Source organism: Lissotriton vulgaris, chromosome 4_1 (genome assembly GCF_964263255.1).
Source record: "Lissotriton vulgaris chromosome 4_1, aLisVul1.2, whole genome shotgun sequence".
Lineage (NCBI taxonomy): Eukaryota > Metazoa > Chordata > Amphibia > Caudata > Salamandridae > Lissotriton > Lissotriton vulgaris.
In genome coordinates, this window is record NC_141691.1 from 610,055,577 (window position 1) to 610,068,376 (window position 12,800).

Below are 12,800 nucleotides of genomic sequence, written 5' to 3' on the forward strand. Positions count from 1 at the left end.
TCTCTGCCAGGATCACGACTGGGATTGTTTCATCCTAAACTGTTAGAGAACTTCTATGGTTGCGGTGGTGGAGCCTGGGTATCAGTGAGGATAGCAACCCCAGAGCCTAGCTGATTTTCTTTTACCTCTTCCATTTGGTTTTGATACGTCTCTTACAGTCAGCATCTGAGATGGTGTTTCTAACACTTCCTCAATATCACCTTTTACACATGCAGATTCCATGTACATAGGCCCCTTGTTCTTTGATACCTCACATAGGACCATTCATCTAACCTGTGTGCCACAGGTGAATGATGATTAGGAGTCCTTCCACTGCTGCAGGTAGAATAGTTGCAACTCTACAGTGTTTGGAATTTGGTTCCATGAGCAGTAACTCACCTCTTCCTGCTATATGGAGTCCACATTCAGAGACAATTTGTCTGAGTTTCCCCCCTTCTCAAGGTTTTTCCCTATTGAACTGAGGGGTTTTCATCTCCATTTTAAGGTGTGATATTGTTGTCTCAGAAACAATGCCATGGCTCCCCTTATTGCTCCAGAAATTCGAATTCAGAGGCAAGGGGAGACCTTCTTTATTGAAACCCTCCTCTGAGTGCTGATTGAAATCAAACAGGACAAGGAGCCGGCCTTAAGGAAGGTTTTGTGGAAGGGATACTCTATCCCAACATTACGGATATTCAGTCTGCCTTATTACAAGTGCCATAGGATATAATCAAGCCACTGGTCCTTTTTAAAGGTTGCCAGGTCATCTTTCATTCGTTTATTACTGTCTTTAGTTGTTAAATGGGTACTAATGAGGTATAATTATACCAGACTCTGTTACCATGTGTACAAAACACAGAACCTAATAGAACCATACTATCACAAAATGTGCCACGTCATGCAGCATAATTTGCCTTGCTGCATAATTTGATCCTCCAGGTCACATGATTCCAATGGCCCTGAAAAAAAACATGCACTTGTAATATGGCTAATGGGATAGCCATCATGTTTCTGACACAGTAACCCATCAGACAAATTCTAAATCAGGTCCGAAATCCCTAAATTTTAAATGTAATCTGAAGTCTCTTATTCTTATTCCAGGGCCCTTCTTTTTCTTTTCATTATCATCTGGGAATAATATTATTTGTACAGTTCTTTTCTGTTAACCCATCCTTGGGGAGGAGCAGACGTTGCATTCTGTTAATATTTGTAAACAAGTGAGAATTTACATCTCGGAGGTTCCTCCTTTTACAAATGCACCTAAATATTTTTGGCTTTTGGCCTTAGCAAAAAGCAATCCATCCTCAAACGCTTTGGTTGAAATTTACCGTAACATCAACATACTTTCAGGCTCTGGCTAATACATCATTGAGTAATTTGCGATTTCCAAATTTACATTAGAGCTCTGGTTCCGAATGCACAGTGACAAGCATTCATTTTTTGACCCCCTCATTCTTCTCCTTTGCGTTTCCCGCCTTCAGGTGCTGTTCCTTTCGTTTTCCGTCTCTTCCATTACCTATCATCATTCCATTGAAGTGGCTCTTCTAAGTTTTGGGTTAGAAGCTTACCACTACTTCTAGTTGTGATGAAACAAAAAATATATCACAAATGCGTATAAATGAAGGCGTTTATTGAATGACAGGGTAAACAAGGGGAACGCATTTATAGACTCTTCATACATTTCACAGTAGTTAAACATGCATTATTAAAAAAGAACAGTGGTTGATAGAAAGAATACTTGTTGGAAAACTCTTTATATAGAGTGAAAATTGCATTTAGTTAAAAACGTATAATATTTGCAGTAGATTCTTCGCTGCAGCCAGGCCTTGAATACAGTATTCTTGGGACAAAACCTTAAGAATGGGCCACACGAGCCTGCACTGCGAAGGAGGAGGTTTGTGGCTCAGGATTCTTGGCCTTGGCTCGTGATACAACCCTAGCCCGGCAAATGCAGAAGAGGAGGACGGTGCAGTACAGGGCACTGGTTAGCAGAAGGCTGAGGTAGGTGAAATATGCCACTCTGAAGGTCTCTGGAGACAGTGTGTCAGCACCTGCACAGGACAACAATAGCAACAAGAATTAGACCAACGCACAGCTGTTTTAGGGCATAGAACCAGCTAAGAATGAAAGGAAATGGGCGTTTTGAGAGACATTTGTTCAAACAGCAAATTAAATAAAATCTTTAACTTTTCAAGAACAATTATTCTTGCAGGAGGGAATCCTGATGAGTGGAAGAGCCACGGTGAGGACTTCCCTCTTACTCCCTCAACAACATTGCTGGTCCTGGGCAAAGTTTTGTTTACGTTGATGTAATCTTGCGGTATTCCACACTCTCAAAATAGCATGAGGATGTATTTTATGGTAAAAAATAAAGGGGCATATTACCAAGCAATAGCGATAATTATCGCTATTGCTTGGTTAGAGAAAAAAATTTACCGCTGAGCTGCGGCGATTTTTACCGCAAATAAACCTTGGTATTACCAAGGTTTATGGCAAATGCGATAAAAATCGCCGCAATGCATGAATATCGCTGAAAATTCAGCGATATTCATGCATTACCGAGCTAATGCTCTTAGCCATGTTATCCACCTCCCATTGGATAACATGGCTAAGAACTGCTCAGGGCAGGTGTTAGCCTTTGGAGATATTCGCGCTTAGCGCGAATATCTCCAAAAGTTGGTAATAAGAGATAGCGATGTTAGCGACTGTTTTCAGTCTCTAACATCTTGGCACGCCCACTTTGCAAGTCATTAGTGATAAATATCACTGACATGCAAAGTTGGGCCCAAGATGGTCGCTATCTCCTACTAGCTGTCGCTAACTGGTGTTAGCGACAGCTAGGTAATAGGGAGATAATTTTATCTCTGCTTTCTTGGCTTTTAAAGCCAAAAAAGCGGAGATAAACCCCCTTGATAATATGCCCCAAAGTGTGTTAAAATCAGTGATGTAGTCGTGTAGCTTATAAAATATGTAGCTTTATTATGTTCAAATCAAGTTACAAGTAAATCAGGTAAAGCCCCACCAAGAGCAGCATTCTGCTGCTCAGCCTTTCTCACCATCCAATGACTTTACTTACTGGCTGCGCAGCAAGGACTTGTAATTTTGGGGAGGGTGCACAGTGCTAAATGATGGCCTGGCATTTAAGGTACATTTACATAAATTCTGGAATGTTTTTGGGTTTTCTCTGTAATTTTCACACCAGAGATTACACTCATTTTGGCTAGACATATCATCTCCGATGGTACATGAGTGCCCTGTTATTTTTAGCAACAGCTGAAATCCAGTTGTGAAACACTGAAAATGTAATGACACCACAACAGATGTGGTAAAGTAAATCACAAAAATACCTTTTCCACTTATGATGTAATAAAATAGTTTTTTTGAAGCGCAGGCACTGGTCCAAGTGACCACTGACGATTCATAAACAAACTATAAAGAAAGAAAACCTTTTTTAACTGCAGCTCATTTCTTTTAAAGAATACAGCTGTATTTGTTTCTTAAGGCAAATGTACCACACAAAGAAAGAGGAAACAATAAGGAGAAATAAATATATTTCTCCTTGTTGCGCCTCACCTCGGGAGGCGTAAGAATTTGGTGCTTCCTCAGGTTTACATGATTTTGTACGTTTGGGGAAACGTCAAAATCCATGGGTGTTGCATGGTAACACCCACCAAAACACCCATAGAACGCCTCCTGAGCACAGAGTAAGGAAACACAGAGATTTACGCTGGGTTGCTTTACTCAAGATTTATGAGGCTACTCAAAGACATGAATGGTGGCTTCATAAATCTGAGTCAGAGCCCTGTGTCACGCATTGACCACTGAACGTGGTGCAAAAGTGAAGCAAGGCTCTCATAAATAACCCCCATAGTGATCTAGTACATCTAGTCCATTCTTACAACTCGAGGTGGCTCGGACTAGTGCAGACGGTAACACTTGTATAAGTGTGATAGTTAGTGGTAAGTGTTGGAACTGGCATTTGGCAGACCTAGCAGGGGTAGTGGATGGTGTGAGCCTTGGTGCTTCCTGACAAATAAGTTAGACCCTGCCACTTACTTTTTTTTAACAAATAAACTCTAGCCCCTCTGAGTAGCTCCTGTAAAACTGACAGAGGGGACACTGCTAAAGAGGGAAGCAGATTAGGCACTAAGATAACACGTTTAGTTCGACATTGTGCTTGGCTATGTAAGTCTGGATAAGCCTTTTTGTTTTATCACATTACCAAGGCACTTAGAGGCACTTTTGTTGTAGAATAACAGAAATATGCATTTAGTTAGAGAAAGGTTATTGCCATTTAACGTATTTACTGAGCATTTTATCTTAGTAATAAAGGTGTACAACATTTTGCAGAACACTAACAGTGCTTGGCTATCATATTGCTGGATGTCATGCCACAAACACCCTCTGAAAGTAAGTCCGGCCTGTTCGACTTCGCTACCCCCTGAAAGACAAAGCCTAACAGGGATGTACTTGAGGATTCAGTGAAAGGTAGGGCAATCAGGTTCTCTTGTTTCCAAAGACAGCATAAATACAGCATACAACTCACAAGGAACTTCCCGGACGCCCTTGACCAACCAGGACCCGGAGAACTTGCCTGACACTCACAACAGCGCCACCCTAAGCCTGTGCTCTCTGCTCCTCCATCACCACAACATAAGTAATGTAAAAGCTAGAGTTCTGTGAATTGTATGAACACTGAGGTTCTGGAGACTGGACACCAGAAAGGCCCTTAACCACCTATTAGTCCTAAGATCATATATTGCTTCTTTAAGGCACAGTGTCAAAGCTGCAAGGTAGTCAACAGAGTAATTGTGAAGTTATGGAAGAATTATTGAGGTATTTATTGTTACATCAAACCAAATTTCTTTGCTGCAGTACTGAAATGACAACAGGAAATGTAAGTGGGCATTTAGGTATAGAATGAACTTGTCTGACATAATTTACTCTCATTTATCGCAGAAGCTATTTTATACAGTACTAGAGCAATAGATAATGAACTGTGTTAAAAAATACTCACCTTCAGTACCTCCTAGAGCTGTGGAAGTGTTGCCAGAGGGGGGTGGACAGTCTGCTCCTAGGATTTTACTTTCAGGCTTTTCAATTGTTGTTGATTTTCCTACAATAATAACAGCTATAATCAGAAAACTATTGTAAAACTGTAAATCTGTGAAAATACATTAAATAAGCAATATGTTGACAATCTGCTGCCTATATTAAGAGTTTAGAGTTTTCGTATCTCCTTTTCAAGCCAAAGGCTTCACTCAATTCGAGAATGTTCTGAAAAATAATCTACATATTGTATATTTTCATCCGTGATTTGTATAAAAGTCTTTACAAGGGTCTTCGAGAACAGAAGTGGAAACCTACGAACACATATATTTCCATGGCAATACCTACACTTTCAGGCATACTTCAGCAGAATGACGTGTGTTAGAATTCAGTCTGTGGGCAGATAAAGGGAAGACGGAGTAAGCTGCAACCCTGAGAGATAGAACATGGAAAGAGATGACTCAGCCTTTGCAGTGGCGGTTGCAAAGCTAACACTGTAGGGCTGGAAGGCGGGGCGGGGCTCGATGGGGGTTGTGGACTTCGACATACGACGGCAGATATTTATTTATGTTCACCTATGTTCACTTATGTTCACTTATGTTCACCTATGTTCACGAATTTCGTAGCGCACGCTGCATCATTTATTGCGATGCTGGGCACGCTTCGAAATTTGTTTTATCTATTAAATTGTTTACTTACCTCCAATTATCCATATTCCGGTTTTTAGCATCCCCCACCCTGCCCCTTCCCCGCTCCACCTTTCCGCCCCACCGGAACTCCCTCTACGGGCCGTGCCTGCCTAGGCATCGTCTTTTGCTGACATGCCAGAGACAGCAGCCATGTTAAGGGGTTTGTGCTTTGCCAGCTGAAAGTTTATACCATTGGTCTTGAAAGCTTAAGAGGAAGATGAACACCTTTAGTGGGCCCCATATATTACAACTTGAGCCGAAAATCGATCCATAAAATCGGTTTTGGTGGTTACCCATCAGTCTCAAACATCCTGTCAAAAAGTTCAGAGGAGGATATGATGCTGCCGGATTCACATCTTTTTGAAAAGGCTGTCCTGATCATCCAGGAGTAGGCTTAACGCAAAGTCTCCAAAGGCTTCTCAGATTTTAGTTCTTGATGAACGAGCTGTAGGAGGGTTCTGACATTTCTGATTCAGGTTCATAAGAAGATATTCATTTCTTACTGGACCACTGCAGGGTCACTGGCTGAAACCGTACCTCATTTGATGAAGTGACCAGAAGACTGGTTCATTGAGTCCTGGTCAAAATGCTCGGACAGACATTCAAAGCAGAGCTGAAGAACCCATTGACCACTATTTAAAGAGGAAGGGCCTCATTTACAAGCACATTGCGCCGCAGGCGCTTCACTTTTTTGTGGCATGGGAAGCGCAATGGGCTTTCCCATCCATATATAGAAGGCCAGGTAAAGACATCGTGCATGATTTTTCAAGGCCTTGTAAATATGGGCTCCTTTCAGGCATTGCACTGCGTGAAAGGGGCGTTCCATGGGTGTTGCTGTGGGTGTTCCAATACAACATCCATAGAACCTGAGCCATTCTCAGATTTACAATGTTTTGTAAAGCTAGGAATGAGTCCGAATCCTGCACCTCTCCATGGAAGGTGTAGGAGTGGCACAACAAGGGGAAATTCTTGGACAAATACTTTTATTTCTCCTCGTTCTTTACTCTTTCAATGATGCTGCATTCTGCATCATGGCAGTCAATTGTGCACCAGCGCAGGGAAAAGCACATAGATGCATCTTAGTGTTGTTAATATGACGCATACCTGTGCTCTCAAAATGACGCAGCTTGGCGAAGCAAAATGGTTTGTGGTGTGTCACTTTGTAGTAAATGAGGCCCTTGGTTTTCAGTGCAGTACAATGCAAGATAGTCTCCTCTCGTCTTCCAGGCAGAGTCTTGTGAGTAAATCAAATGTGGTATTTTGAAGAGTAAACCAGGCAGCTAATGGTGACGAGGCCCACTGTGTCAGGAAAATAGTGTGCTTCCTTTCCTGGGGACATGAAGATTGGCAACAAAACTCCTTGTAATTCAAGACATACCAAACTAAAACATAGTCCTCCCCTGTTTCAGTTATACGGCTGCTTGTCTGTTTTTCAACTCTGCGCCCTACTCATTCAGTTCAGCTCAAAGAGCTACATAGGACATCCCCTGCCCTGAGCCAAAACTTGATTCAGTCCACCTGCCCGCGGGCAGAGGGGGCCCATTTGTATGAATCAAAAAGGTGCTATAAGGCACCCTCTCAGACGACGAGGCGGCGCTCCTTTAACTCTTCACATGCTGCGACTCACATTGTGTGGGTTCTTAACACACAGCGCCCTCTCTCAATGCACTTATGAGAGGATTTCTTCGATGTTTTGTGATGTTACACTTTGAGAACTGATTCTTCACGGAGCCCTTTATGTTTTGGAGACTCTGCAATACCTTTCACAGGAATTTCTATTTTACCTCAACTTGCTTCTGAACTTTCAAGGATGATTTGCATACCTCACTATGCTACCTCTACTTGACAGTTATTGACAATTCATTCCATCGGATTCTGTCACATTATTTTTGTTCCTCTCCATGACTCTGCTATTTCATGTACTATCTTATGCCTACATTGTGTAGCTTCTTAATACACGGCGCCTTCATTTCAAAGTACTTTTCAATGGATTTCTTTGAAGTTTAGTAAGAGAATCCTCTCAGAAATGTTTCCTCACGACGAATTTCACCAACTAGAGGCTGTTTAAAATACTTTCTCTTTGCATTTGATACTTTTGGAACCCTTTCAACTGTATTTTGCATACATTAATGTGTTGATGACACGGATACATGCGCTATTGCTACGCTTATGCTACTGAAATTTCACAGATAGGATTATCAAACTGTATTTTCATGCTTTGTTTCTGAAGTACTTTTGGTATGCGTGACTTGTCACTTCAGCATTACCTTGGTTTAGTGGCATACTATTTGTTATTTTGTGGCAATGTTGTAATGATTTTTTCAAATTTCAGGCATTGATTGTATGCTGCTTGTTTTGGTCATTCACTTGCTGCTAATATTTTACTATTTTCCTGTTCTTTGATATATTTCATCATTGCCTCATATTCCAATATTTCCTCTATTCGCTCTTGTAGACCACCACTACAACGGTGCACGGAAATGTCTAATAATAGGAATGGTGGTCGCGGGCCTAAACAAACACTTTTTACTGATGTGGTTAAACAATCCTCTACTTCGACAGCTAAAGGTACTGGATCTGCGTCACCTCCTACACCACAAGCTGCTTTACCTCAGAATGACAAATCCTTATCTGATACTATGCAACGCATTCTGCAAGAACTTTCTGGGGTTAACCGACGACTGGAAGGTCTGGATATTGCCATGACTTCCTTAACCGCAGAGACTAAGTCTATCAGGGCAGAACTCACTACTTTCCACACAAGGATTGACGTCATTGACTCTAAAATAGTGGATATAGAAAGCCGACTGGATTCTGTTCAGGGTTCAGATCAAGATCTACTTTTTCTACATAGTAAGATCATCGATTTGGAAGATCGCAGTCGCAGAGACAATATCCGCTTTTTTGGTTTTCCAGAAAATATCGAAAAACAAGATATGAAGTCCTTTCTTTGTAATGCCCTTCCCACTTTGACTGGAATTTCTTTTGCCCCTCCTCTTGAGCTCCAACGTGCTCATAGGCTAGGCCCACCGCGTTCTGGTCCTTCGGCAAGGCCCAGGCCAATTATTGCTTGTTTTCTTCGGCATGAGCAGACCAGACAGATTTTATCATTGGCTCGCACTCATGGCTCCTTCCTATTTCAAGGTCATACCATCCATATGGCTGCAGATTTTTCTAAAGAAACGAATGAGCAGTGGAAAGCGTTTCTTTCTATGCGGCCCCAGTTACGTCAAATGGCCATCAAATATGGTTTATTTGAACCTGCACGTTTCCGTATTACCAGGAATGGAGAATCCAAAGACTTTTATGATCCTGCACTTCTTCAACAGTTCCTGGACGATATCAAATCCAATGATATGGACACTCAGTCTTCTTCCTCTGCCCAACCTCCTCAGTCCACGTCCTCCTCTATGAATCTACCAACATCTCAATTCTACACCTCTCCTGAATCTAGACAACGTGGCAGGGATCTCACCCGTCTGCCTCGTACTCAGGAGGACAGAGATTCAGCTCTACATTTTGTCTCCTCTCTCACTAACACACAGCAGAGAGACAAGTCTAGGTCACCTCTTAAGACGCCTTCTGATGCTGACTGAATTTTCTTTCATGTTCTAGTTTTCTAATTCTATAAGTTTATAAGCAGTATTTGTTGTTTATAATGCTTTTGCTGTTTGTTTAGTCTATTGAGCTTTTCATGCATGGTATAACATTGCTCCTTATACTTAGTGTTCTATATAATGCCTTATGCCTTACTGTTATTCTATATTTACTATTAACTTGTGATTTTCATTTTTACGGTCATTCAATCATTTTTCAGGTTTTGCTTCTTATATACTATAAGGCTGTCACCTTTCCACAGGTAGTTTTGTTTTCTTCATATCCATTCTCCCTGTTATAGTGATGTTATTGTTGTCCGGGTAATCACTCAATATTCCATTTATTGATTATCTCGCTTCTGAATGTTGTCTATTTGTTTCACTGTTTTCTATCTTTAGACTGTTTCTGATCATTTTCTTTCTGTTTCCCTTCCATTGCATGATTTTATGGTTTTCCCTCCTTGTCTTTACATGTTATCTCTTTCCCTCTTTTTAGGTGCCATTATTGGTTTGCATCCTCGTCTAGGTACTATTCTGACGCTGTCTTTCTTTTAGGGGTATGATAACTTTTGTTCTCTGTTTCATATTGTTTTTTTTTTACCTCCATGTTCTTTCTTGGTTTTATACTATGCGTTTGACCTTCTCAAGGTATATTTCTGTTTGTAGGCTTGCCTCAAAATTGTTATCTTTGCTATGGTGGTCCTTTTTCCAATGTACTCCTTCCTTATGATATTGTACTCGTTACTTAACATGACATTATACATTTCCTTCAATGCTCACTTCGCTTTGGATATTTTCATATATTTCTTAAAATAGGTTCTGGTATTTTCCTATGCTTTTATTCCCATGCTTTATTATCTGTATTTTCTATTCCCTTTTCTTCCCCTCTTTATGATGGTGCTGGATTTCTCTATTTCTCTCATTTAACTTTCATATTTCTTTCATTCTATCTTTCGCACCTCCTTTATTATGTAATATGTCTCATTTTACTCCATTGCCCTTGCTTTTATTTTTTCTCCTCCTGTTATTCTCTTATTGTATGGTTCTTATATCATGATTTCTTCCATTTTACTGCCTATATTTCATGATAATGGTATATGGTTTTCCACATTTTTCTTGTTGTAATCATATTCTAACTGCATTTTACATATTCAGTTCTATTAATTGTGCCCCGAATCCCCATTCTTCTTTGCTCGGAGGGGGTCCGGCCGCCCTTGGTGCTGCTGTAGGTGCACCCAGACCCGTAGTTAACAGTCTAGGTTTCTTTTTTCTTCTCTTTCTTTTCTTTTCTTTCTTTTTCATTTTCTTCTTTGCATCTTTAATACTTTCTCTTTCTCTATTCATATTTGATCTATCTGTTCCACTCTTCACTCTGCCTTTATAAACTACTTTCCTTTTTTTTTTCTTCTTCTTCCTTGCCCAGAGTAACACACCTCTTCTCTTTATTTATTTTCTCTTTCCTCTTTCATCTTCTTGTTCAACTTTACTGTCATGTCTTCTACTCATCTGTTGTTAGTGATTTCTTGGAATGTTCATGGCCTCACCCACTATATTAAACGAAAGAAGGTTCTTTCTTACTTGCATTCTAAACATGTAGACGTTGCCTTACTGCAGGAAACCCATTTGGACGATATCGAATCTAGTAAACGTAGCAGGGATTGGGTGGGTAAAGTAATTCATAGCAGTGTTTCCAAACCGGACCCCACTAATCCCAACCCCGTTCGTAAATGTGGCGTTGCCATTCTTTTTCGAAAGTCACTTCCTTTTACGATTATCAAGACATGGACTGACCCGGATGGTCGGTATGTATTTGTTAAGTTGAAACTTGGAAATTCTTTCATTTGTCTTGGTTCTGTCTACGCTCCATTAGGTTCCAAAAAGCAATTTTTCCTTCGACTCAATCGCCTCCTCACAGAAATAAATGCTACCCAGTTTCTCATTGGAGGTGATTGGAACTTGGCTCCAGATCCTGCCCTTGACAGAACAGGTTGCCTTGATACCGTCAATGCATCCGATAGAGCCATTTTGCGTGACATCCTTACTGATACTGGTCTGGTTGATCACTGGAGACCCAGTCACCCTCAGGATAAAGAATACACATTCTTTTCTTCTACTCACGGTACATTCTCCCGTCTCGACTACTTTCTTCTTTCGCAACATACAGTCCGGCTAGTTACAGAATCGAAAATCCTAGAAGCAGCCATTTCTGATCACTCCCCTGTTTTCTTGTCTCTTGATTTGGGTCTTTCCAGTCCGGGGCGCAAATCATGGCGTTTAAACATTAATAAAAATAAGACACCATCTGGTAAACCTCTCTTGCAGTCGCACCTACGGGACTACCTTTTGAATAATGGGGACTCAATCCCCTCTAAAAGAACGGTATGGGCAGCGGCTAAGGCAACTATCAGAGGCCAACTTATGCGGGACGCTGCTCTATATAACAAGAAGAATGTTTCCAAACAGGCTGATTTGGAAAAAGACATTGGCCGACTTTCCTAATTATATGTTTCAAAACCAACCCTTCAAAATCGTAAATTGTTGGAACAGGCACGCATGTCTCTCAACAGTCTTTTTACTTCTAAGGCCGAATATGCCTTACAAAGGATGAAAGGGTGTCACTACGAGCAAGGTGAAAAAGCTGGCCGGCTGCTGGCTGCGCAATTGCGTCAGAGGGAGGCTGCTATGGCAATTCCCGCTATTACATGAAGTTCTGGCGATATGCTTACTCGACCGCAAGAAATCGTTAATAAATTTGCTTCATTTTACAGATCTCTCTATTCACCAAACACTCACATTGACACGTCAGAGATGTCCAATTTTTTGGATACGGTACATCTTCCACTACTCTCTGATGATGGTAGAGCTCTACTTGATGGACCTATTACGAAGGAGGAAATTTCCTCAGCTATTGCTACTTTACCGTACCATAAAGCACCAGGTGAGGATGGTTTCCCCCCTGAATTTTTCAAGTGGACTGGTCAGAGTATGGTTGATACTCTACATGCCGCATTTGCAGAAGCCACAGAAGACTCCTCTCTTGGTTCTATTTCCAACAAGGCCATCATAGCTGTTTTACCAAAACCTGGTAAGGATCCTCTGCTTTGTGGTAGTTACCGCCCTATCTCTCTTTTAACCTCTTATGTTAAGATTCTTGCAAGTATCCTCGCATCACGTCTTCGTAAGGTTTTACCTTCTTTAATCCACAATTCACAGGTAGGCTGTGTTCCTGGTCGTTCATCTCGAAATCATTTATGTACTCTCTCCCATGCCTTATGGTCAGCTAAAAATCTTGCTAGTAATACCATACTCCTTTCTTTAGATGCCAAAAAAGCATTCGATCGTATTGAATGGGAGTATCTTTTTACCATAATGCAACGATTTGGTTTAGGCGACCAATTTATAGCTAAAGTGCGTCTGCTATATGATAGTCCTTCAGCTCAAGTTAACTGTGGCGGTTTCCTTTCTACTCCATTTCCAATCAGACGGG

General features: G+C 41.1%; 1 protein-coding gene across 1 annotated transcript in view; it reads right to left on the minus strand.

Annotated features, from left to right (window-relative positions):
- Positions 1 to 1,593: 1,593 nt before the first annotated feature.
- TARP (TCR gamma alternate reading frame protein) overlaps positions 1,594 to 12,800 on the minus strand; it is a 394,614-nt gene continuing 383,407 nt past the window's right edge. Inside the window, exons 5-6 of the mRNA XM_086966829.1 lie at positions 4,997 to 5,095; positions 1,594 to 2,030 (exon numbers count right to left, since the gene is read on the minus strand). Coding sequence (XP_086822955.1) covers positions 1,834 to 2,030; positions 4,997 to 5,095 — 296 coding nt within the window. The 3' untranslated portion in view covers positions 1,594 to 1,833. The remainder of the gene's footprint in view (positions 2,031 to 4,996; positions 5,096 to 12,800) is intronic.